At 34.1% G+C, this 27,081-nt stretch overlaps 1 protein-coding gene and 1 long non-coding RNA gene across 8 annotated transcripts in view; one reads left to right on the top strand and one right to left on the bottom strand.

Moving 5' to 3' along the window:
* CACNA2D1 (calcium voltage-gated channel auxiliary subunit alpha2delta 1) overlaps positions 1 to 27,081 on the bottom strand; it is a 691,308-nt gene that overhangs the window by 36,799 nt on the left and 627,428 nt on the right. For 3 of the 7 annotated variants that reach the window (XM_072653215.1, XM_072653213.1, XM_072653216.1), the window contains 5 exons: positions 18,848 to 18,919; positions 16,431 to 16,502; positions 11,943 to 12,004; positions 5,469 to 5,545; positions 3,385 to 3,445 (listed from right to left, as the gene is read on the bottom strand). In XM_072653215.1, coding sequence (XP_072509316.1) covers positions 3,385 to 3,445; positions 5,469 to 5,545; positions 11,943 to 12,004; positions 16,431 to 16,502; positions 18,848 to 18,919 — 344 coding nt within the window. Of the gene's footprint in view, positions 1 to 3,384; positions 3,446 to 4,000; positions 4,163 to 5,468; positions 5,546 to 11,942; positions 12,005 to 16,430; positions 16,503 to 18,842; positions 18,920 to 24,190; positions 24,248 to 25,214; positions 25,286 to 27,081 lie in introns of those variants that run through there. The other 4 variants (XM_072653222.1, XM_072653214.1, XM_072653217.1 and 1 more) reach the window with 4 other exon arrangements.
* LOC140533473 (uncharacterized) lies at positions 10,856 to 26,194 on the top strand. The gene is made up of 3 exons (XR_011976933.1): positions 10,856 to 10,946; positions 18,872 to 18,934; positions 26,106 to 26,194. It is a non-coding gene; the product is annotated as an uncharacterized lncRNA (long non-coding RNA).

Here is a 27,081-nt window from a genome sequence, read left to right on the forward strand (position 1 = left end):
ATCATTTGATGCAACTGACTCATAAATCTGCATCTCCAGTCCTAATGAGCTTCTCTCTCATTAATAACTTCTCGCTGAATCTCCTTAGATAGACATCTCTCTGGCTCCTCAAAATAAATATGTTCAAAAAGAACAGTCCTGCAAAGCCCTCGCAATTATACTAACTCTCATATCTCTCCTATTTACCCTAGTTCAAAACTCAAAATACTCATTGGCTCTTCTTTTTCTCCCACCATCTACATTCAACCAGTCTCAAATTCTTTCAGTCTTAGGAAAACTACTTGTTTTACAAAACAGAACATCATAGACCTGGTAGATGATTGGTAAACCTAAGAGATCATTTAGTCCAACCTCTTCATTCCACAAATGAGAAAAATGAGGCCAAGAGAAGCAGAGTTACTAGCTGAAGTTAATAGGTAGTAGGATGAGAGTCAGAATTTGAACCTCGGTCATCTGACTGCAAATTTGATATTCTTTCCAATAAACAGTCTCTGAAATGTCTTTCAAATACATCCTCTGCCTTGTACTACAAAGGCTACCATACTAGTTTAAAGCCTTCATCATGTCTGATCTGAACTATTTTAAGTTTCCTTACTAATATCAATGCTTCTCTCCTCCTCCAGTCTGCTCCAATTCATCCTTCATATAAATGCCAAATTAATCTTTGCCAACAACAGGTCTGGACACACCACTCCCTCTCCTACCCCCAAACCTTCAGCAACTTTCCACTGTCTATCTAATAAAGGAAAGATGTCATAGTCTGGCATTGGAGGCTCTCCCCAATTTGGCAACAACATTATCTTTATTCTGTTCTTTAACAAATATTGCAAGAATTTTTCTATCACCCTCATTTCTCCAGTATATCCCTTTCTTTCCTTATCTCAAAAATCCAATCCATCTTCTATAACAAAAGATAGAAAACAAACATTGCAGCTTCCATCCTGTTTCAGACCCTCCTAGTTTTAGAGTGATTATCAATATTAATTGTTGCTGTTTCCCTCCCAGTCTTTCTTTTTCTAGACCTCATGAAAGGGGCCATGCCATGGCTACCTCTTAAACAGGCCTATTCAATGAATGGGTGTTGCCTCACCCTAAATGAGTACCTGCAAAGACCTTGGCCTAAAGGGCCCAAGGTCTCCCAGTGATCCTGGGTCATCTCCAGTCATCCTGAGTGTTGGGGGTGTAAGCTCAGTTCCATGTGGACAGTCTCGGATGGGTAAAGGTGAGGACTTCTAAAACCTTAGAGTTCTCACGAGGCCCCCCAGGAAACAGCAGGGAATTGAGGAGTGAGATCTCGTGTATTTCCGTCTCTTCCTGTGAGAATGTGATGGGAGAGAGCATCCCCGCCCTCGAGACTGGCCCGGATCTGGGCTCACCTATTGTTATCTAACAGGCACGGTATTGAGGTGCAAACGATACGGCAGGAGAGCTTAAGTAGGGTCAGGAAAGCCCGAAGGCTCTCTTAGCGCTGAGGGGCCCTTACAGGACAGAAGGCCCCTTTTCCTCTCTTCGCTCTTCCCTCTCCCCTCTCTCCCCACTTCCACTTCTGCTTTCATTCTCTTACTGTAAGATCTTTGCCTCCTTGGGAGATTCCCCTCTCTCCTAAGGAAGAGTTCCCCCTGCACATGTAACCAAGACCCTGAATAAAGCCTAACCCTTGTTCAACTCTGGAAAGTCTCTTCTCTCATACGTTTACCCGGTCTGGCCAGCCGAAGACCTGCGATAGGTAAGGTAAGACTCGGGTAGCCCTCAGGCCTCTAGGCCTGGCACCTGAGGAATATCAGGTCACTGGATTCAGATGGCTCTGGAGGAGAAGTGAGGCTGGTGACCTGCACAGCCCTCCCTCACTTAGATCAAACTCAAGTACAAGTCATGTCATCATTCTCTGATGGCATGGTCTTCTTCGGCAATGGACGAACACAATTCTAGCCACAACGTTCTCTGATCTTGACCTGTCTTTCTCACCTTTGTGCCTGTCTAGAAAACTTTCTCCCTACATTTATTGTTCTAGTTGTAACTCTTGCTTCCTTAAATATCCAATTCAGGTACCCATTTTTCCACAAAGTTTTCTCTCATCCTCCCACGTTAAAGTGACTATTCTATATTAAGATCTCACAGTACTTTACCCAAACTCTTTTCTACTGATTTTCATTATTATATTTGTGGATATTTCATCTCCCTCACTAAATTATTAGATTCTTGACAGTAAGTTCTGTCTTATCTCATCATTGTATCCATAATGCCTAGCACATTGGTTTACATGTAGAAGGCACTATAATCAATGTTTATTGAATTTTATTTGTTCAATGAGGAAAAAACTAGTTTAACATGAAGCAATTGCTGAATAATGCAAAATGGCATTGCATTGTATTGAAGTTCTAAACTGTGTGCTACTGTCTGTGCAGTATATATGGAGAATAATTGATTAGTAGTGCTATGGTTTTGTTTGCATATACTTCAGTGCTTCCAAAATTCATGTAGTATCAAAATGAGAGTTCACATATATCTCAAATAACCCTAATTCAGATTTACATATGAAAATAAAATTTTAAAGTACATCTGTTGTGGATAAAGTACAAGTTGAATAGTTTTGATTCTAATTCCTTAAGCATCTTTGATTTTTATTATTTATTGTGTAAGTAAGGAGTGGATTAAATGGAAGTGTTGAGTGAATAATGCGTTAATAATGATCAGATTAATTGAAATATGACTGTGCCTTAAAGGGGCAAAATATCCAGTCTTCATGATTATGGTCAATAAAAGTGAGTTTCACAGAAAGTGCTAAATTAAAATCCAGAAGTCCTGGGTTTGATTTCTGCTTCAGAAACTTAGCAGCTCTGTGATATCCACAAGTCCTGCAACCTGAGCTTCAGTTTCTTTCTTTGTGCAAAGGAGGTTATGATACTTTTGCAACTTACTCTGCAGGGTCATTGGAATAAAAGTGTTCATAAAATTCTAAGGTTCTATTGTTATAGTCACTGGTGTTAGAACAGGACAGGAGGGTGGTTGAGATTGTGTCTATGCGCTTATGCATAAAAGATGAGGGAGATGTTTCAGGACAATAATGTGACAAGCCTTACTCAGAAAAAAGGTTAATATGGGAAGCATCTATAGATACAAGCTATATAACCATACAAAGTGAAAAGGATTACATAATGAAATAGATGATTCTGATTCCTATCATCTCTACTAACTTCAATTTATGTAATGTTTTGTGTTACCTAAGTACTTAAATTCACTTTTGATACTTTGAAAAAGAATTTCCCATGAGTATTATTTTTAATAACACATTTAAGCATATTAAGATATATTGAAGTTTGCTATGCATAGGAATTTCTTATATTCTTTAATTATACTATGTCCATGATTCAGAAATGGACCCACCTCGGTGCTATAAAAGTATATCCAGATTCTTCAAAGTGTTCAGGTTTCAGTGTTTCTGAATCTGTAGATAGGAAGTTTCAGTATTAGAAAAAACAACCTAAACTCAGCTAGAGTACATGTTTAGAAAACACAAAACTTTAAAATTATTACCTAGTAAGCAAAATGATATAGTGAAAGATTAATCTACTCACCTTCTTATATTTTAACTACTTCAGCAATTATATCAGTCAGTTTCATAGTACAAGGAGAAAGTACTTAGACTTTTAATAGAGCAATAAAATAATGGAAGCATCCATATTTTATGTACTTCTAAATCTTAAAGTTTTGCCATTAAATAAACATCATACAGACAAGATCCCATAGAAGTGAAATCTATAAAAATGCTAGACCTGTATTTCTTTTCATGTCACAAATTTTATCATTACTTTAGTTTTTTTAAAAAAAGATTTCATGCATAAACTAATATTATCAATGAATACATAACATACTTTTATCAATGACATGAACCAGAACATGGAGAATTATAAAACCCCACAGATTGGAAACTAATGACAATGTGAATGTAAAATACGTCACTTAGGGAGACACAAGCATATCCCTTCTACCCCCCTTTTACTACATCAAATATGCAATGTTCATGTGGGAAAATCTAACAAGTGAGGAGCACAGAGGAAAGTATCCAATAGGAATGGAGATATGAGTGGAAAATTTCAACTGCACTAAATGGAAAGAAATTGAGCAACAAGAAGATACTTGCCCTTCACTTTGACCTTTTTTGCTGTGAAAATCCATCAGAAAGAGAAAGCCAGGAAACAAAAAAAAGAGGGTAAAGCAAAGGGGGTCACAAACAATATTTTATTCAATGAGCTTCTTGAATAAAAATATTGTGCATAGATCAAAGGTTCATTTATGTACAGCTGTAGTCTGGAAAAAAGACAAACATCTTTGAAGACTGGAAAGTATGTACTGTCACTTAATACTAAAGTACCCTCTATGTACTGTGGCTATTTCAAGGGTCTGTTTTGCAGGTTATTAGATGCAAGTGCAACACTAAAGAATATAGGTCTATAAATAGAAGCATTTTTTAATTATTCAAATTCCACTAATTATTCCCACTTTATCAAGTCAAGAAATAACTCATGCAAAATTGCTGGTTGCTAAAAGACCATCATATCTAGTACCCATCAAGTGACTATAGCAGATGCAGTTTTTCCAAGTAATATAATGGAGTACACAAAGCAGGGAAATGCAGGACAGAATGGGATACTGACTAAAGAAGTGGTAGAAATTGGAGCGTATTTGTTAGGAGTAATTTACAAGCAGTTTTTTAAAGGATTTTTCTGAACACACATTCTATCAAGTTAGTATTGATACTTGAAACAGGCTAAGAGGATATGATGGCCATTTTTACTTAACTAAATGTAATTACAATCAAAACAAAATTTTCAAAACAACTATTTATAAGAATATAGCATAGGCATAAGTACCATTAATTAACACTACATTCTGAAGGTTGCTTAAACAGAATCTTATCCAGTCAAATTACTGGAGATATTTATATATATTATAATTTAGAAGACATGACAGCAAAGCTTATCTGCAAACCAACGCCAAAGGCCATTACTATTTTAACTACTCAAGCAAAGTATAAAATTTGAAGCACAATATTGCCATTGCCAAATGCAAAACCAAACCCAAAAAAAAAGCTCTATTACATTACTATGAGTAGAGTTTACGTTAGTATTTAGCATGTGAAACACTTAATGCCATAAGCAGACCCTTAAAATGGCAGCAACAGAGGATACAGCAAGGCAATGATTCTATAAGCACATAGCAAGGGAGGGAAGGGTGGTAAGGGTTACCAGTGAAACTGGAATACCTGCTCATATTCTATCTACGTAGAATATTTCTTGTTCCTTGCATGTTTGGAATGGATTAGAATCATTGCTATAGATTTGGTAATAACACCTACTGAAATGTATAAGCTTTATGTATTCCATATGTATTCTATAAGCTAAATGTGTTCCAAAATCTGATATTAGGAGATAGTGATCAGACCCTGAAGTCTCTTTCACAGTACTTACATCTGGCCTGAGTTATTGTCTCTTCTATTTTGGCTTTTATATAGTAAAAACTGTAGGTTGGTAATACCAAGGCCAAACTGCAATAGAAACAAGAGAAGCATAAACAAAAGAAAAACAAAACAGAGACACCGTGGACTGAGTGGAGAATCCAAAGATCTGCTACCACTCCTTCCTTGTTGGAGTCAAGATTAAACATTCATTCAACAAGCATTTATTATACATCTATTACGTGCCAGGCAGTATGATAGGCACTGGGGATACAAAGACAAAAATGAACCAGTTCCTGCCCACAAGGAGCTTACATTCTATAAACATTAAACACTTTGACAAAGAAACTGGAGATAAAAACCATGAGAGAGTATTCAGCAAATATAATATTTAATTTTTTTCCCTTTTGACACCATGTGGAACAATCTGAGGACTGGGGTAAACTGTCCTTTTTAAAAAAATCATTTTAATTGATACTTCTATTTAAAATATTGAATTAAAAAACTGTCAGACTAGAATGAGTTTACATTGTACACTATTATAGAATTTTGACTTAAGGTATCTTGGTTTTTACACTCAGAAAGATTTAGATTTATAGGGTTTTTTTCTAAACAAAGTAGAAGTAGCTAGCCATTTGACCAAAATGTTTTTCCCATAATTTTCTCAGGCTGTGTAATTAACAGGTGGTATGACAATAAAATAGTAGCTCAAAAGCCTATCTCACTAAAATGTTAGCTATTTGGAGGTTTCAAAGAGCTACGCTTTTTTTCCCCTTCAAATCACCATTGAAATGGGCTCCTTTGGACTAATGGTTTAGTTTGATGCCAAGGGAGGTTCTACCACATCTATTACTGTGGGTTTCCATTACACCAGAGAGAGAGAGTCCATAGGGACAAGTGTGTGACTTTGAGGCCCTTAGGCAGTAGGATTTGCTAAGATGACAGATTAATTTTGGACTCTTTTCCTTAGTGGACTTTAGAAGGTTTTTTGACATGGTCTATTTTAAGATATGTGTGACTTTGGACAGCTCGTTCATTAACTTTTATAAGCTTCAGTTTTCTCAAGGAAAGGATAAAAATATATTACCTATCTTACAGGATTATTGTGATCAAAGTGCTTTGCAAAATAAAAAGCATAATGTAAATGTGCGGTTGACATAGTCCTGTGTTGGGCGCTGAGCCCCAGTTCATTCATACTTGACACCCTGTAGGAGCATGGGCTATAGAGATAAGATGGAAACCCAAACCTAAGCACTATTACTGGTTAAAATAAAAACAAAAACTAAACCACTGATTGGGCATTCACCTAAGCCAGCCAATTAGTCAATAAGCATTTATTAAGTGCTTATTTTATGCTAGACATTATAAGCTTAATTGTGGGTATATAAAGAGGAAGAAAAGTCCTTTCCCTTGAGGAATTCGTGTTCTCATGAGGGAAACAACTTGGCTCAATGTTGTCTTATAGATGTCAATAGACACCGTATATTAGAATATCACGTAATTGTCAAACCGTACACTTAAGCATGCAGTTCTCCTGGTTCTACTTCCCTGTGTGCCCTAAACCCCCAAATACCACTTTAACATCAAAAACTGCAACATTATATGAATTTTAATTTTCCTAAGAAAAGGAGACAGAAACTGTATGAAAAGGGTATATATAACTTCTTTCATAAGACCCCAAATGCTGATCAAATCTCCCATCTCTAATTTTAACTGCACATAATCATATTGTAGACAGTACAGACATGGAAAACAACTGAAAGTTTAAATCTAATTCTTCTTTCTTTGGGTACTTCCTAGTATTATATATAGAACCTCATATTTGCCAACATAGAGGTTAGAAATATTGAGTTCATTTGTATTCTAAACTCCAAAGACAAGTACTGGCAATCACTTATTTGCTACAGTATAATTAGAATGGGCACGATATTATCATAAGTATGTGCTCACTCTAATTCCTAAACCCTTCTGAATCACTAAATGATTTCATAAACCTTCCTCAAGGAAAAAGGTCAGAGGAATAAAACATTAAAGGAAATCTTCTCACCCCTCTTCATTTTTATAGGTAAGTTCCTCCTATATGTGGCAGCAGAAATTAAAATGAAAATAAGCATTGCAATTGGTCTAGAAGCAAGATGACCCTTAATGATTCACTTGCCATTTATAAAGTACAGAGAAGAATTAGTGAATATTTGGATAATCTCCCACCAATTCCTCTCTAGGGAAATTAGGACAATTTGACTTGCCCATTAGCATATATTGCTTACAGAAGCTACTAATTAAAACTATAACCTTTTGTCTAATAGGGCTGCTACAATGTGACTCTTGTGGATTTAGAATATAGTTCATCAACTTCAAGCAATATTATGAAGGCCCATGAGAAGCACTAGTAAAGTTTTAAATAGAGATGCTAAGAATACATCTTTATTGGTATTTGGACCTCACATTACAATCCCTGATCTATATCTTCACTGGATAGTTAACTGTACATAATTATATTGTAGTTAGCACAAACATGGAAAACAACTGAAAATTTAAATTTAATTCTTTCTTTGGGCAATTTCTAGTATTATATATAGAACCTCATGTCTGCTAACATAGAAACATTTCGTAAAATGCTGCACAATTTAGACCTTTCCATTTCAGTTCAGATGCAGTTCTGCGAGCAAACAAAATGGATAAAGACCCTCTAGTCATGAGAGATTACTACCTCATATTCACTTTCATTTTAAAGATGTTTGCAGCAGTCCAGTCTATATCATTAGACACTATGCCTGTAATTTAAATAAGATGCCACCAGAGAGAGCACTTTGTTCAGGCTGCATTGTTGTGATCTAAATACTGTAGTCTGTTTTTTTTTTTTTTCCACTAGCATTTTTAACTAAATCAAAGAGCATAAGGGATACTTATGCTTTACTCTCAACAATGCTTTCTTCATAATAGGAATATTATTTAAACAGCCAGGCATTATTTATAACATTTTAAAAAGGTCCTCTCATTTACTACTTTATTTGCTAAGTGCCTACATCAACGTTTTTAGGTACTCAATAAATGTTTCTTAATGGAAGAGAAAGGCTGCAGACTTTTAGGGCAAGATATAAAGAAATATAAAAACCTAGGTACAGCTAAGTAGTTCATCCCAATAAACTTTATCTGCCTGATCTGCAAATATTTTTTTCTTACTTAAAAATAGAACATCTTTTTATAACTGACACCAAAACCTGTGACACGGTTCTAGTACTTCACACCACAAACACAGCCTCTGTCAAAAACCCTTGTTAGGTACTTTTTTGCTTTGTTTTTTCTCATTCTATATAGTCTCTGATAGGTGATACTTTTAGTTTTCTGGTTACAACCTCTCTTATGAAGAGTCAGATTTGCTTTTTCATGTTCCTTGTTTGAGGCTCTTGAGCATGGAAAAGCAATGAAGCAAAAAACAAAAGGAGCTGCATTTCAGTAGTCAATTTCCAGATCTGTTTCTCTGGCAATTAAGTTCTAAGTTTCTTGAAGACAACTCTATGCCATTAGCTCTCTAGAGATTAGCATATAATCATTCCCTTAAATAATGGTGGTAGATGCACTGCACTTTTCACAGTTTGACAACTCATCAGAGATTAGAAGTTCCCCTAATCACAGTTTGTACCTGAATTAATTTTTATTCATGCAATAGATATTTATCAAGCAACCACGATATGCAGCTCACTGTGCTAGCTACTATCAACAATATATACATTTTTTTTTTAGTTCTTAGGTAATGTACAGGATTAGTGTACTGGGTCTGAATTCAAGAAGACCCAGATTAAAATTTGCCCTCAGATAACTTACTAGCTGTGTGATCCTCGATAAATTACATCACCCCTATTTGGCTCAGTTTCCTAAATGGGGATGATAATAATAGCACCTACCTCACAGAGTTGTTATGAGGATCAAATGAGACAAAAATTATAAAGTGCTTAGAATAATGCCTGGCACATATGATGATGATGATGAAGAATATTGATACGTGAAGTAAGAGAGTTATAACCCATGTGATGGGCATTCGGAGTCTGAAGAAAAATCACATCTGGTATGAGGGATGAGAGCTGACATGAAGAAGGAAGGTAATTCATGAACTAAGCCTTGAAGTATGGGTAGGGCTTGGCAGGAATAGATGAGGGAAGTAGGGAAGGAAGTAGCAATTCCAGAGTGAACAGATGAAATGAATAAAGGTGCTGAGGTAGGATAACATGTTGTTATGGCTGAGTTATTTGTCAATTGTGTCTGACTCTTTGTGACCTCACTTTGGGATTTTCTTAAGCAAAGATACTGGAGTGATTTGCCATTTCCTTCTCCAGCTCATTTTATGGATGAGGAAACTGAGGCAAATGAGTGAAGTGACTTGCCCAGGTCACCCAGCTAGTTAGTGTCTGAGGTCAGATTTGATCTCGGGGAAGATGAGTCTTCTAAACTCCAGGTCTAGTACTCTCTCCACTGGTGAATGCTCAATATTCCAGTTTGGTTGGAACATTAAGGATCATATAGGTGAATAGTGGGATATTAAAGATAGAATGGTAAATTTGAGCCAAAAGAAAGGGCCAGGAATTCTATGCTGTGACTTTTTATGTAATTCAGAAGGGTTCTGGAGTCACTGAAAGTTTTTGAAGAGAGGAACAATATGTTCAGAGCTATGCTTTAAGAAAGTTACTCTGGCAACAGAGTGTAGGATCATAAGATCACAGATTTAGAGATGAACAAAATGGTAGAGGTCATCTAATTCAATTAAATGTAATCTAAATTGAGGTCCAGTAAGGTTAATAGAATTGCCTAAAGTCATTAGGTAGAAGGTGGAAAATCTATGAATTGATTGCAGGTTTTTTTGGCTCCAAATCAATCATTTGTTTGACAACACTGTATTGAATGAACAATACTGAAACTGGGTTGGTCAATATGGAAAATCCTGTGCCAATAACTTCTAATTTGTTAATCTATAAAGGAACATGAACTTAAAGTTTCATATGATCTGAGTGTATCACAAAAAAATGTCTGATATATGGTGGGATCCCAGGAAACAATTATTACATGCCTTCTGTGTTCTGGGCACTGTGTTTTACAAATATTATTTTATCTGATGCTTACAACTTTGAGAGGGAGGTGCTATTATCCTCATTTTACAATTGAGTATAAACCAAAGTAGATAAGAAATTAATTGACTTGCCCAAGGTCACACAGTTAGTAAATTTCTGAGGCTAGATTTGAACTCAGGTCTTCCTCACACCTGGTTAGATCATTGTATAGTGAAGTAATATTTTGAGAAAAAGGGAGCTGACTATCTGTTTCTTTTTTCTCTCACAGATTTACAACTTTTGGGAAAAGATAGACTTTGGCATGGTGTATTAACTTCATAGCTAGTTGGTTTTCCATGATCATATTTTATTCCATCCTTGGGAGAGTCAAACTGATATTTACTTACTTTGCCACAGGATTTGTGGCTCAGTATGGTGTCAAAACATTGGTAAGTTATTTCTTAGACATTAACTTTAAAAGGTGTAAAATTCATAATGAATGATGTAAAGATATAATAATTTTATGGGAGAGTTACTCATTATTTGTGCACAACATGTCAGTTACTTTTTAAAATAAAAGTGGAGGTTGACTCCAATATAGTTTATGTTTTTATACAGAAATATAATTTGCATGCTTTTGAATTTAGTTTGAAATAAGAGCTGCTCCTGTTTGGCTGCAGGAGAATTAGATACATCGAAGTTAGTCCAATTTTCCAAGGTGCATGTGCATGAAGTACCCTTTGAGTAGGAGAACAAGAAAAGTCGTGTTACTACTGGGAGAAAGAGAGGGAATGAGACTGAGTTTTTAAGTCTTTGATAACTGACTTGATTTTTTAATGTTCATTTGCAACTATTATTTAATAAATCCAAGGGAAAATTTAAAAGTAGAAAATTCTGTGGAGAGAAACCAGAGAATCAATTACATAGTCTAATCATCTTTGCATTTATTTATACTAGCATAAAAACTTAAAGTAATGATAGTATATTGTTTTATTTCTAAATTAGAAAATTACCTTTTGTGTCTATTCATTGATGTGTATTTAGAAGTAATACTACTACTAACAATAATCTTAATAACTGACATTTATATTGCATTATATACGTTTATATCATTTTGCAAAGGGACATGTGTGTATGTGTACACACACACACACACACACACAAGCGTGCGCGCGCTATCTCACTTTATTCTCACAGTAACCTTTTGAGATAGGTACAATTATTATCCCTAGTTCTTGTAGAGGTAATATAAAGTAAAACTACTTTGATCAGTTTATATTGAGAAAAAAAACACAACAACATTCTTAAGACGTATAGATAGCATAAGGTATATTTGAAAAAAATCTTTTTAAACCAAAAAATCCTGAATATAGATACTGTATCTGCATTTTGAAAATTCTATATTTGAAGATATCTTCTTTTATAAAACTTCAACAGTTAATTACCTGTAATCTGTGCCATTGACAGGAGTCCATGTATATGTCCTATTTCCTTTGTCAATATAGCGCTAGAAAAAAGTTTAACACAATTATTAAAATCCAACACTGAGATGGAGTAAGAGAAAAATCCAATATTACCTGAGATTTTTTAGATTTTTTAAAGTATATCTTTGTTTATGTGTGGCTTGATTCAGTCTACCTTTGTTTTTGGTCTCTCAGGAAATAGTGATGAAGACTAGTAGGTATCAATACAGAAAATAAAAGAAAAATTGGAAAATGTACATGATATATGATAACCTTCACATTAGAAAGAAATGGCCTTGCTTCTCTACCTGAGCAAGGTTTGGGTTACCTTTATGTAGCTTCTGTTTCTTAGAGTTAGTTTTTTTTTTTTTAAGGGTGGATAACCAGATCCTTTTGTTGAAATTTTTCATCAATAATTTCAAAATAACAAATGTTGTAATCAGGGGAAGAAATGGCAAACTACAATAAATTTGAGATTTCACATAAGGACTTCCTGAAAGTCACATATAAAAGCAGTGAAATATTGCTATTGGCTATCATTGGAGTCTTTGCCATCTTGGCCATGCAAGAATACTTTTAGAAATAGGTTCTATATTGATTTAAGTTGAATGGTTGATGGCCAGTGATTAGTCATTCCAAATCTATGATGAACACGTTCTATTTTGGTGGTAATGATGATGATGAGGATGGTGATAATGGTGAAGGTACCCCAAAGGACAGATTCAGTTGCCTCAAACAGAGTTTAAAAAAGGTATCTTAGGCTCTTTTATTAGAGATAGGAAATACAATGATTAATAACAGACAGATATAGAAAGAATTTATTTTTTAATGCAACTGTATAACAAGAATGAAGAATGGGTTATTTCTTCAGTTTAGTAAAATGATGTCATCTCTGCCTTTAAACAATAAAAGCATTGTATGTTGAGGCTAAGAAATTATGTTCATTGCAAAATCAAAACACGCCTTCAGAGATCCAGTTTTAATGTATGTATGGTTATAGGAGAATCCCTGGCAAACCAATATTTCTTGTAAGAGAAGAAATCTAGAGACTTAAAAGTGGACTACAGTTTATGTTGGTTCCCCAATAATGCTAAATTTGTACATATTTTAAGTATATGTGGTATACATATGCGCGTGTGTGTGTGTGTGTGTGTGCGTGTGTGTGTGTGTGTGTGTATGCTGGCAGTTTTGACTTGACTGTCTTAGGGAAAGTCTCTTATGCAGTGCTCAGGTGCCAATAAAACAGGATGATAGTAAAAACCTCCATATTAACTACTATTTCCATTTAGAAGCCACTAAGCTTTTAAATTGCTGAACTTTGACTATACCCTAGTCTTGGCGTTCTTCAGAAATGATAAACACAGATGATGCTCCTCACTGGACCAATTTCAGTTATACCCTGTTTGAAATATTGTAATTGAGATCCAGTTGTGGCATATTAATAGCATTACAGGCATTGAGGGATTGAAGAGGATGCCCACAATACAGACAGTCTGCTAGATTTCCTCTGTTGACATTCAATTGTACTAAGCTAAGACATTGAAATTCTCATGATACATATGCTCATCTCAGAATAAACATCAAAATCCAGTAAAAGCAGCATAATAAAAATGATGCTCTGTAATCCAATATGAATTTTATTATATATTCATAAATCTTTATCCCACACATTTTTCTTCTGCACAGCAGGTAGGTGTGACTAAAGAGCTCAAAACACAGGTTTCTGTTCTTTTCCTTGAGAAAGCTCATGTTAGGAAATGTTCCAGACTTACCTGAACCTAGGGAGATAGTATCAAGATACGTATATAATAGCCATCTCACAAGTAAAAATGTTTCCAAGGGCTCACTGCTTAATACATGAACACTGAGACAGAAAATAAGATTACAATTTCCTATCTTACACAGGAAAATTGTATGCATTCTGAATGACTCGTTCACACACAATACAGAGACAATGCTGACATTCACCTTTGGAATCCCATAATTGAGCCTAGAAGACCTTGTGACTTTAGGGCATCTTTATTATAATTCTATGTTCACAGGGCCTTGTGCTGAATCTGCCCTAACTAGGGCATAACCTTAGGTAGGTTACCTAATATCTCTGGGCTTCGTTTTCTTTTGCCAAAGAGTATGTGGCAACTAGATAAGCGATGAGGTCACCTCCAGTCCTAAAAATGTATTATTCTATAAATTATTAAAGGCCATGCTTAGGCATGAGTCTGTTTCCAAATAGAGTACAAATAGTCAAGTTTAATGAGCATCTACAATGTGCCTAGGACCATTCTAGAGAGCAGAGATGTTTTTGCAGTTAAATGTAAATTGCCTTACCTATCTTCTAGTAAAGTTTACAAATTCATTTTCAGTAGAATGAATATATAATCTCTATTGAGGGTAGGGACTATCTTGCAATAAATATGAGCTTAGAAAACCTAAGAAGAAGGAGGAAAAAATAATGACGTATACATATTTCACAAGGACTTTGTGAAGGAACTATTTTGCAAATCTTAAGGTTAAATTTAATTTGCATCACCCTCCCCTTTGCACAGGCAGCTTGTTGTTGCAAGTAATCATGCCAAAAAAAGCTGTGTGGCTGAGGAGAGAGCCAGGCAGGAAGGGAAGATTCGCAGAACATGTCACTCCTGGCTAAGAGAGGGAGCAAAAGCCTTCTGACCTTCGGCTCTCTAATAGTGAATTCTTGCCATATGGCCTTGAAAGAGTTAGGATTTTCTTTTAAAGTTACTATATCCAATGGGTAGGTGAAGGAATATAACAAAATTCAAGCATTTATGAAAGCAAAATTTGAAAATGTGTGCTTATAACTGGATTATCTATTTTGAATAGCAATTCGATGTGACTCAGAAAGGATATTTACTGTTAAGTAAGGCTCATTACAAAGTATATAAATCACTTAGAGCAAAAACCCAAGTACAACTCCTGTCACAAATCTTTCAACATGGCCGCTCTAAAACAGATTTCTTCACAATCTTATAACTTGGACTTAAAAGTTATGCTTGGCTGAAGTTTTGAACAGGCAGGCTTCCCTTTTATTACTTTGTTGATAGGATAAGGGATTGTGTAACATTTTTAATTTTGAACTTGACAAAAGAAAACGAAAGCAAATTAAGGAATTTCTCTGTGTCTTGAAATGGAGGTTAAAGAGAAGTCCAACAAACAAAGGATAGTCTATCCAAGAAGGACTACTATGATAGTCCTGGGGCTCTGGGGATAAGGAGTCATCTAATGTCTCTCAAGGGTGAACCAGCCATTAAAATGGATTCTGCTTTGGGGGTGGGGGGTGGAGACCATGATTTGATTCTGTTAACTGAGTCATACCCCTATTTTAAAGGAAAGGGCTTTTTTTAATTTTGAAGTGACAAATATAAATAGTTTAGGAATGAATGGATCTTCACATGAGAATCCTTTGTGGCTTCCAGAGTACTTAGTACTAACTACAAGATCAAACAATGTAGCCCAACAACTCTTAAAAACCAGAGGTCCCCTGACTCATATTAATGTCCACCTCTATTAGGGAAGCTGAATTTTCAAAATTTCCCATCATCTCAGTTGTGACCATGCCTGATAATTAGGATAATTAGGATAAGATATACTTAAATATTCCAATCCTAGGATAATTAGGATAAGATGTACTTAAATTTTCCAACCCAATTGAACTATTCCAGTTATCTTCCCTTAAAAAAGCATTTATTTCTATCCAACTAGAGTATTTTCCAAGACATATTTAATAAAAGTATTCTCCTACAAGGTGTGGATAAGATAGAAATCAGAAAATTTCAAACAAAAATAAAAATCTTTTTCAGAGACTTAATGAATTGAACCAGTTTCTATACGTTTGCTGATCAAATAAATTTGATAATTGTCATATCTCAAATCCCCAGTTTCCTCATCTACAAAATGGCATTAATGGTATGGGTATTACCTACATCAAAGGATGGTAAGAATCAAAGGAGAAAAAATAATATGATTTTTTTGATAACTGCAAATCATTGAATCAAAATAAAGTCTTACCAAGTATTATGTTGCTTAAGGACATAGAATTGTATGATCACATAAATTTTTAAAAAGGATATGTTAATTGATGAAGGTATTCAAAAAAAACAACAAAGCAACTTTACCTTTAAAAAGTATGAACATTTCAACTGATTTAAAAAAAAATTAAAAGAAGTCCTACAAAAAATCTCTCAAGTTAACTTATATATCTCAAAAGGAATTTTTTTTCATAAAAATCTTAGCCAGTATCTGATATCATGTTTGTTTTACAGTGTATTATTATAGTCTGCTTTTAGCATGTATGTTTATAATGTATTAATAGTGTATATATAATTTTTAAAATTATATTTGCAAATCTCACATAAATAATGTATGCTGTGTGTAAATATCCAGAAATCTTAACACATATAAATAATTTTCATTATGTTTATATATTATTTAATAAAAAAAAATAGGCCTTACCTCATCTTGAGATTTAACCAGTGTTCTAAATGTCTTTTCTCCACTCTCTCCATCTATCATTTTATTTCTAATCTAAAGAAATGGGAAACAATTTTTGTTAGGCCATGTACATTGTCAACAAATTACATTTTAAAAGTAGTCTTTGCAAATCTGTTCAGCGTACTCAGAATAGATAAAGTACAATTTCTCATAGCTGATCTAGTACCAGCCATTGTTTTTTGGGAGACCCACTTAAGAAAGATAGTTGTCATGGTACGCTGACATTTTAAACTATTGAAAGAGGACAAAATGCTTTCATAATGAGTCTGTGTGGCCATTCATTAATCTAAATGTAACTAGCAAAAGTATAATTCATGACATTTTGTTGGATAACCATGTTTAGCTAGAAGGGAAACAATAAGAAATAGGGCACCTAGAAATAGGGCACAGTGAATAGAGCACTGGGCGTAGAACCAAGAAGACTCATCTTTCTTAGTTAAAAATCTGACTCTAGCTTTGTGACCCTGTGCAAGTTGCTTCACCCCGTTTGCCTCAGTTCCTCATCTGTAAAGTGAGTTGGAGGAGGAAAAGACAAACCACCTCAGTATCTTTGCCAAGAAAACCCCAAATGGGGTTACAAAGAGTCAGACCCAACAGAAACAACTGAACGTGTGTGTGTGTGTGTGTGTGTGTGTGTGTGTGTGTGTGTGTGTATTTCTGTTACAGAGATAAACAGTGTCATCCATATATTTTCTATGGGTAGGTTATCAAAACCCTTTTCCCCAAAAACTATTTTTTATAAGTATACATTCACTTTTACATTTTTTAAATGTGGAAATTGGCATAACAGTAGGGCAAAGGATTTTTCTTAGGGATTAGAGAAATATTAAAAGGACCAGTTGGAATGGCCACAAGGTTTGCTGCCTCTCTTAAAATGTAATATCATTAACTTTTCCAAAATAACCAAGGTTAAAGTAAAAATGTCATTTAAAAACATCATCGTTCTTCTGGAGGTAATATATGTTTGATTTTTGGAACACTACAGACTGAAGAGTTAAACTTGTGGTCCCCCAAAGGACAATGAAAAATATCATAGCCAGAATGTATAGGCCACAAAATATTTTTAGGGACAGCCTGCAAAGGGGAAGTGGTGCAAAGGATTACATCAGAGACACAGGACTAGAAAAAGAGTTGGAGCAGTCATGAAGTGAGAGCAGAGGGAATCCAGCCAATGGCTAGCCTGTCTACTTTATGGGTATCCACACAATGTCAAGAAATCCAAAAGGAACTAGATAGTATGTTGGAGAGTTAGAATCTCACAGTTTATGGAGGTCGTGACCTATATTGCTGGTGAGGTCAATGGGATCCAAACAACACACAGATCCAAATAACTATTAAAATATGTGCAAATAAAATTATCTGTTAACCAGGGGGAAAATTCAGTTAACTTTGCTGTCTTAGGGATGGATCTTTCTTCCAGTTTTTTTTTTTTTTAAATCCTGGTAATTAAAAAAACCTTGCATTTGCAATTCTGTTAAGTCTCTGTTCAAAAAACAATGGAGAATAAGATGTAACCACTGTCTTCAAGGAAGATCCCATCTAGTAACAAAGATATGACATCTCTACAACTCAGGTGATGAAACTGACATATTTCATAAAGCTCCTGTCTCATGTTCTGTATGCTGTGTGAGGAGCAGCCAGTGGTGCAGCTTGGGATGCCAGGTTGGGCATCTTGGCTTTCCTTGCTTAGGGAGGTAAGGAAGGACTGTCTAAAGGCTTGATAAGCAAAAGGCATCTAGAAATCAAAACAGATGGGCTATTTCAATGCCGCAACCTGCTGCACTGCTGCCAAGGACTGTTTCTAATGTTCTCATAGTGATTAGTGTCATAAGATAGGTACTAAATATTAGAAGAGTGAAACATCATTCTCATCTTGGGAGAAGATGCTGAAAATCATCATAGATTCACAGTTAGGAGTAACTTTGGAGGCCATCCGTTCCAAACCCTTTATTTTACAGATGAGTAAAGCTCAGAGTGATTGGTCCAAGGTTGCACAGTTCCAAAGTACCATAGTTAGACTTGAACCCATGTTCTGATTCCAAAGCCCACATTCTTTTTCCTTCATCTTATAGGGTACTGTGTGCATAACTATTCACATACAAGACTGGGAGAAAATTAAAAAATTAAGATTATTGTAAGAGTATTATTATGTATTCACTTTGAGGAAAAAAGGATGAGAAGGTAAAGAACATTTCTCTCCCTTCTTGAGAAAGTATGTGTTCCTTTTATTGAGAACTTACACTTGAGAAGTCAGAGAAATTGAGCACAACCCCCTTTTTTTTTTAAAAAAAAAAAAAGCATGAGCTAAGAATTATTCAGTAGAGTGACTTTTGGCATCATATCTGAGGGTTCCATTCTCAAATGTTAGTGCAACTCACCTCCACTTTGATATCATTCTCCAGTTCAGCATCCAGGAAATCCAAGGTGACAGGCTCCTGAGATTTAGGATTCTACAGCAAAAAATAGTAAGTATTAAGCATTTATCATTTTGCCATAATTACACAGTAGATATTCTGCAATAATTTGAGAAGTTATTCAAATTGAATGTAAATGTATTAAAATGTCTGGCATAATAAATATCCAAACATATCTCCTTTCATATGATAGGAATTTGTAAATGATCACTGCTAGGGATCCTGAGCTTTAAAAATGGTACATTTGTAATTTATCACACCCTGAAAAAGAAATATTTTTTAGTATTTTTCCACTATTTCATTCATGATACCCAAGTTCTGAGTGAACAAAGTATTTAATGAATTGTCCATGATGGACAAATGGGACAGAGATAACTGCTCAGATAACTCACAGTATTTGTGATTGGTTTCTGTTATAAATCAGCCAGAGCACATGTTCAGGCTACAGTGCATAATAGATCCTACTCTTAGAAATGAACAGGGAAGAAATTGAAATTCAAAGGGAACTAAAGAATCTATAAATAAAAGACAAAGGAATCCTGCCGCTTTTAAGGGGGAAAGTCTTATTGAAAAAGTACACAAGTTTTAAATTACTAAAATTCATTAACTGACATTAGTTTAAAAAAAATCTGTGTCTGCTAATATCTCTCTATTCAAATTCCATACACTGTCAACAGGTCATTGTAAAAACAGAAATTATTTACACAGTTTTCAGGGGACACAATTTTACATGCATAACTTCGTTCTATGATTCACTTTTCTATCTACTCACCATATCCAAAATACAGAGCAATATTATCTATCACTACAGGGCAAACTAAAATGCTTTTCAAACAGGCATTCAGCCAATGATTACTGGTGGCGGAGCCGGTGATGGTGATGATGATAGTGATGACGTTTGTGACACTTTTTTCAGCTGAACAATTTTCATTAAAGCAATTTGTAGTATGCTTTGGAGAAAATGAACATATGTGTGTGTATGTATGTGTGTATGTATATAAATATACCCACGCATACATATATACACATGACAAAGAGGGAAAGAGAAACATAAAATAACTTTTTTCCTCTATAAATGATGACTTTAGTTTTAAAATTACTTTAAAAATATAGATCCTCAAAAGACAAACAGCAAATGTATGCTAACAGAGTGTGGTTTAAAGCAAAGAGAATAATTTTATATGGCAATGGCATCAGTCTAACTAATTTATCGTCACATTTCACATATGTGTGCATGTATGTACACAGGAAAACACAGGATGTATTTATGTGTATCTATGCACACACACATACAGAGAGATACAGAAGGGAGTAATGGAAAAAAGAGAGGAAAAAGATATCTACAAAATGAGCTAAAAACAAAAAGTTTAATAATTTATACAGTAAGAGACATCAAATAGAAAATTACCCTTTGCTTTTATACAAGCAATTTTATTTATATTGAAGTTGTAAAAGCTAATTCTTAGTTTGTGTGTCTAAGGGAGATTTGACCTGGACTAAAGACCATTAATGGTCATTAATAATGATGCAATATACTATTTGATAATCAATGAATATTCATCAAGTACCTGTTGCTTTTAATGCAAAAACAGGAGGGAGACAGTGTACCTTCAAGAAAATTAAGTCTGTGCTAGAAACTGGTTAGCACAGACACATGTGTATGTGCTATATTCAAATGGTATTTATAAAGAAAAGTTATTTAGGGCTTTACCAACTATAGAACTAGAAATGACTTTTTAAAATATTAGCAGGTATAACTTTTCCATTTCATTAACAAAACTGGCACTAATTTGAATATACCATAAGCTACAATGGACTTAATAAGAGGGTAGGGCTTTTTTTAAGGTAGAAGGAAAGCTAGAGCTCTAGCTGAAACAGATTTCCCAAAGAGTAGTATTCTGTAAGTGTAGATCATAGCCCTTTCACTCATAGGCAAGGATGTGTTTGAGTCAGCTTGAACTGGTTCATTAGAGCTGATTTTTAAATTTTCAATATTACCATTAATCCTCAGAAAATTAGCAAATGCTACCAGTCAGCACTTTATTTGTTTATTTTATTGTTGTTGGTTATTTACACTTAAAGTGATAGAAAATATTAATATAAATAAAACTTAAAAGTGTGTCATGCATACTTTAAAAAAAATTAAATAGGAGAGCTGGTTGTTAAATATTTACCAGCATACTGCTGCCATCAGTTTGTCCAGGGAGATTAAGTAGTAAAGCTCTTCATTGGAGAAAAACAAAAAGAATGTGTGTTCTAAATAAACCATATCCATTTATCCCATGACAGCCTTCTGGACACAAAAGCATTTTACTTATAGGATAACCTCTGTGACCTTTCCAAGACTAGTCCCATCCCCAAAAAATTAGAACATTGGATACAGATGGATTTTTGTGAAGGATAATTTACGCTGTTGAAAAGAAAGCAGATGGTTTCATTCATTAATCCTAAAATCGCTAACAAGTTTGCTATTTTACTGAAAAGTGGGCTATGTTATGCAAATAATATCTGCATTTTCAGTTATTTGATTTGGAATAAACAAAATTGGAGAAGCCAAAAAAGTAGATAATAGATGGATGGCTTTTCATTTTCAGCTCCCATTTTAACTAATCTAGTATGTTGTTTTGAAAACCAGTTTCCTTAGAAAAATTACAACATATTTCGTCTCATAGATGGGAATATTGGAAAGCCCAGCCATTGCCATAAATAGATGAATCAAACTGCTGTCAACATTTTATACTGTCAAAAGAAATAAATCATCTTCACCACACAGACACCACCATATCAGTATGAAGGTTTTTTTAATGTTCAGTCCAAAAATAGTCAAAATGGTAAAATGTAAACAGAAGTAAAATCATTATCTTACATGCAATGGATAATGCATAGCATGACCAGACCCAAACAGCATGCATGGAGGCATTGTCATGGAAGAATTGGCATTATGATGTTCACGTCCCATTCCAACATACAAAGACAGAGGAGAAAATGAAATGGTAAAAAAGAAAAGAAAAGAATGAAAACAAAGGGAAAAAAAAAAACCACACAGCTTTAAGTCAGTGAATTAAATTCATTTAAAATGGCAACCTGGCAGACCAAATTTTAAAGGAATCAACAATTGAATTGTGATTGAAAAAGTCAAAGGTGACAAGGGCTACTTGAAAATATAATAATTAATAATAATATTTCACATTTACATGGTATTTTAAATTTTACAAGGGGTTTTGGAGATAGATTCTATTTTTAATTCCCATTTTATAGATTAGGAAACTGAGGCTAGGAGAAGTTAAATGACTTTCCCATGATCATACAGCTACTAAGTATCTTAGGTGAAATCTGATTTGCACTTGGGCCTTACTAGTTCTAAGTCCAGTCTTTACCCACTAGACCTCTCAACTATCCCTATGTTTAGGTTAGATATCAGAAGACATGGATTCTAGTCTTTGCTTTGCCATTAGAAAGCTTTCAGAACTGTCGACCTCAAATTCTTAGTTTCTTTAATTTCCCATCTCTAATATTAGAATGTTAATAGATGACCTCCCTATTTCTCAGAGTTATTATGGAGAAAAAATTATGTAGAATGGGGTATTCCTCCTTAAAATAAAAGTTTGTACTATGATTAGTAATATTTGGTGGTAATTTAAATTTGCATGACTCCTCATAAATTTATTTTTCCTTATAAATCTCTTGAAAGATATTATTCTAAAATGGGAAAGTGGTTGCTAGTTTGCCATTTTGAATTTTTGCTGAAGGAACAAAAATTCTCTACATATTATTTAACATCCTAATTTCTACATGCAGTTGAATTTACCACTGGAATGGAGATTCACTAAAATTCCCATGACCACAAAAGAACACAAGCAAATATAAAAAACTGAAACATGCCAAAAAGATTAGAATTAAATAAATTCATAAGTCAATGTAATACAGAGAAAAGGAATTTGAACTGTTTTTTTTTTTAAAAAGAAACACAAAAGACAAAAGTCTTATGCAATAAAATAAAAGCAGTATAGAATGACAAAGAAGAAAAGGGCCTTTGAGATAATAGAGCTCATCTACTTCAGTTTACAGATAAGGAAACTGAGAAACATAGAGGACAAATGGCTTGCCTAAGGTCTAGCTAACAGGTGGTAGAGACAGCACTGGAATAAATATGTAAGGTATACTCTTGCAGTTATTTCCCCAGACTGTGCTGCCTCTCCATCACAGTACCATTAAAAAACCAAAACAAAACCTAGTCTAGGCAGATACATACTTTTCACTCATAGTGCCATATAGGAGCATCGATTTAGAACTCTCAGGGATCTTAAAGGTGATCTAGTCCAATTTTCTTATTTTTAGATGAAGAAAGTGATGCCCAGAGAGGTTAAATACCTTGTGCGAAGTCATTTAGCAGAGTCAGATTTTGCATTGTGGGTGTACCCACTCGGTGTTGTATTAATTTCCATTGTACTACTCCCCCTTATTACATGAAAATTGTATTAAGAATGATAGTAAACTTGCCTTTGAATTTGTCAATTTTCCTTTCCTTCCTTCCCTCTCTATACTAACTTTTTTAAATAGAGCTTCAAAAATCATTTAATAAGCTAAGTATAGTGCAAATAATACTCTCATATTAAGCTAAAAAGTATTTTTAGAGATGTTTAAACAGTTTTTTCTCATTCATTTAGTGAAATATACATACATATTAAAACCTTGTTCTGGTAACATGCTCATTCAAACAAGATATCAAAAACCATATAGTATTTTAGGAGTATTTCAATGTATCCAAAGTCACAGTTGTATTTGGTTATTTTCACTAGTTACTCTGAATATATTTCACAGCTGATGGAGAAGAAACACTTATGGTAAATTTCACCACATTTATTTCTCCCCATCAAGCCTCTAGAAACATGGAATGAAGTTTCATTGAGAATCAGTGTTTTGCAGAACTTGGAATATTCACATTATACTGACATCTATTTAAAAAGCTATTAAGCTAATATTGGAAAGGTAGACTTAACTAATGAAGCATGATCATAATATTCAATTAATTTGTTTGAAAAAATTATCTACATAAATGTATTAATATTATTATTGCAGCATCACTTTTGCTAACAGCTATTAGTCAATGCACATCCCTTACTGTCATTAATGACAGTCTTGCTTCAGTTTAATAAAGAAGGATGCACATTCCATGCTTTGGAAGCCATATATCAAATAAACAGCCTTTTCATTCAACACTTGGAAGCTTTTGCGAATAAAAGCTTAATTTCTGCTACAGTTTAGCATAGCTTAAAAGCACTAATAACTACCTTCAATTACAGTTACCTGAACATTAGGCCTTCTTTTTCTTAAATTAACTGTTGGTATACCTACACCAATAGGCTGAAGCAACAAAAAGTAGCAATTTATAATTTTATGCTTTAGCAAATGAAGGTTGTGAATTATCTTAATGAAACGTAGCTCTTTCCTTTTGAACTTAGAGTTGTGAATTCTTTGTAATCACCAAAGAAAACTCAAGCTGGACAAATGAAAGCTAAAAGGATGTCTTTAGTTAATGGGAAAAAATGTAACTAGAAAAATGCAGAATTCTAATTCTTTCTTTACAAAATTTTCCGATTTATGTTTTGCTTGGAAAAGTACATGCATGTAGAGAGGTGGCGGTCTCTTTTTCAGACATTTTTCCAGCTATAGCTCTCAAATTAAGCATGAAAATACTTATAGCTGGGGTTTACACAATCCATGAAAATATAAATTTTAGGGTTCTAAAATTTTTCCCTTTAAAATCAATGGAAACTCATGACTTTTATTTATCCTTCCCAAGTCATGTAAGATTTTATGGAGAAGAAAGGATGAAATAATAAGCTATTTTCATGTATTTTAACTTAATTCCTGAATTCCTTCCTAGAATTGATTAAATCAGGATATTATTACTAGATTGGATCCAGAAATTAATGAAATCATTGTACTTAAAGAAACACTTGAGATGTTGGTGATCAGAATGCAAAAGATACAAAGTGTGATACACAAAGCAATAGGAAGCACATTTATACTTTTGAAAAGGGTACTTGGCCACAATCTTCCCCTCAAGAACTTCACTGCTTTTAATGATTTCTAAAAATTTGGATTATAGCTTATGAGGAAGAAAAGAAAGTACACAGAAAGTACACAGCATTAAACACCCTTTAAAGGACATATAACTGCACCTTGTAGAGTTGGCTATATTTTGCTTTATCTCTATTGACATTGAATTTCTGACAAGTTAGTATGTTAGATGATTTGATTTCATCTATCTAGGTTTAAGATTAGGTTTGATTAAATGGAAAGTTTGTTTAGATGTCTTACACTATACCATAGTTTAAGAAGTTTCTTGTATCAATCTGTATAGCATGCACCAACAAAATGGCAACCATAAAATCTGACCTGTTAATAATAAAAAATTCAAAAGCATACTTAATGGTTATTTTAGAAACATATATATTTAGGAGAAAAGACTACATTAGGAACAATTCTATGTATCTTAGTCTTTTACAGTACCTTTTTATTTTGTTATATTAAATTAAATACAGTGGCCTGAAATACTGCTTCTAAAATTCTAAGAAAAATGGCCTCTTATTTTATGAGGATATGCAAAAATACAGACCATGTTATGATAATTTCAATAATTGGTAAATGGAATGTCATAGTACAAGCATAATACATACTAAAACATTTGCAAACTGATATATTTTCTACATCATATTTTGTAGGATACATAGATACATACATACACATATGTGTATATGTGTGTATGTATGGTATGTGTGTATAAATGTGTATATATAGCTGGAGAAACAGGAGTGATTTTTAAATTATTTCATTTTCAAGACAACTGCTTGAATTTTCTTTAGTACCACAGGTTAAATAGATTGATTAACCTAATGCACACCAAGAAAAGGGATCTAGTGATGTCTATAGTTCAGTCTTCATTTTGTCAAAACCTGAAGGAATCTGGAATTCTAGATAAGCTGTTTCCACAAACTCCTCTCTAAATTTCATTTCTCTTAAATCATTTTAGTTTGGAATGAGTACTTGACATGCGATCTTGATGAAAAATGATTGAATAGTTACAGACTGTACTACAGAATCAAATATGCAGAAAACTGTCATATATTTTGTGACAAGAATATTAAATATTAATGTTTTTATAATAACCAGGTAAATAATGAGATTAAATGGATTCTTGCTCATTTCTTCCCATAAGTACCAAAGAATGTGATGCCAATATGCTAGAAACCTTTTACTAGGTTGTTTTGAGATTCCTGTGCTGGGTGGAAAGGCATGAAAGAGACCTCCGCTGCCATGTTGAAAGGAATATCCACATCGATAAGATGAGAGATCACTTGCAGTCCTACGGAACTGAATTATGCAAGAACTGTGCCACCTTGGTAGTAATGTGAATAAAAATATAGCCCAGACTGAAATTTAAGTGCAGTAGATGAATGCATTTTTAAATAATTCATTTAAAAAAAAAGAATTTGTGGTGTTCATTTGGCACAATTTATTGCTTATGCAAATATTATAAAACTGTTAAAATAACCATAAAGCTAATAAACTTTACAGTAGAAATAATCATAATCCAATTTAGTTTTAAAAGGGGGTATTTTGCATTACAACCTACTTTAAAATTAAAATGAGGATTTATTAGTTAATAAGCATTACTTATTATTGTGTTATAATAGGGAATTCTCAGATGAGGTAACATCCTATAGCAGTGCAGTTCAGCTCCTTCCCTGCAATTTTCAGTGTAAGAGAGCACTGAAAACTTCTGGAATTTTCCTAGGGTCACATAGCCACTACGTGTCACAAGTGATATCTGAAGTCAGGTCTTTCTGGCTTCAAGGCCAATTTTCTATCCACTATGCCAACAACCTTTCTATTCTAATAGAAGACAATAATTCTTTTAAAATTTTGGAGCCTATGCTTATGCACCACTGGGTTGATAGTTTGTTGATTCCTCAAACTCATCTGATATAATCTTTGAGAGTCTGAGGACAATCTCTTGAATGCAAGACTTCCACTTCACCCGTCCACTACAGCCTTATACTACTTCCCTTTCTATGACAGGCAGGGTGTGGAAAGTCCTGGCTCATAGGTGGTTCAGGAGGAACTCCCCAGACCGGCATCATACTGGGCCTTTCCTACAATGCCAGCCATTACTTATCACAATTTTGACATCT

This window comes from Notamacropus eugenii, chromosome 3 (assembly GCF_028372415.1).
Source record: "Notamacropus eugenii isolate mMacEug1 chromosome 3, mMacEug1.pri_v2, whole genome shotgun sequence".
NCBI classification, from domain to species: Eukaryota; Metazoa; Chordata; class Mammalia; order Diprotodontia; family Macropodidae; genus Notamacropus; species Notamacropus eugenii.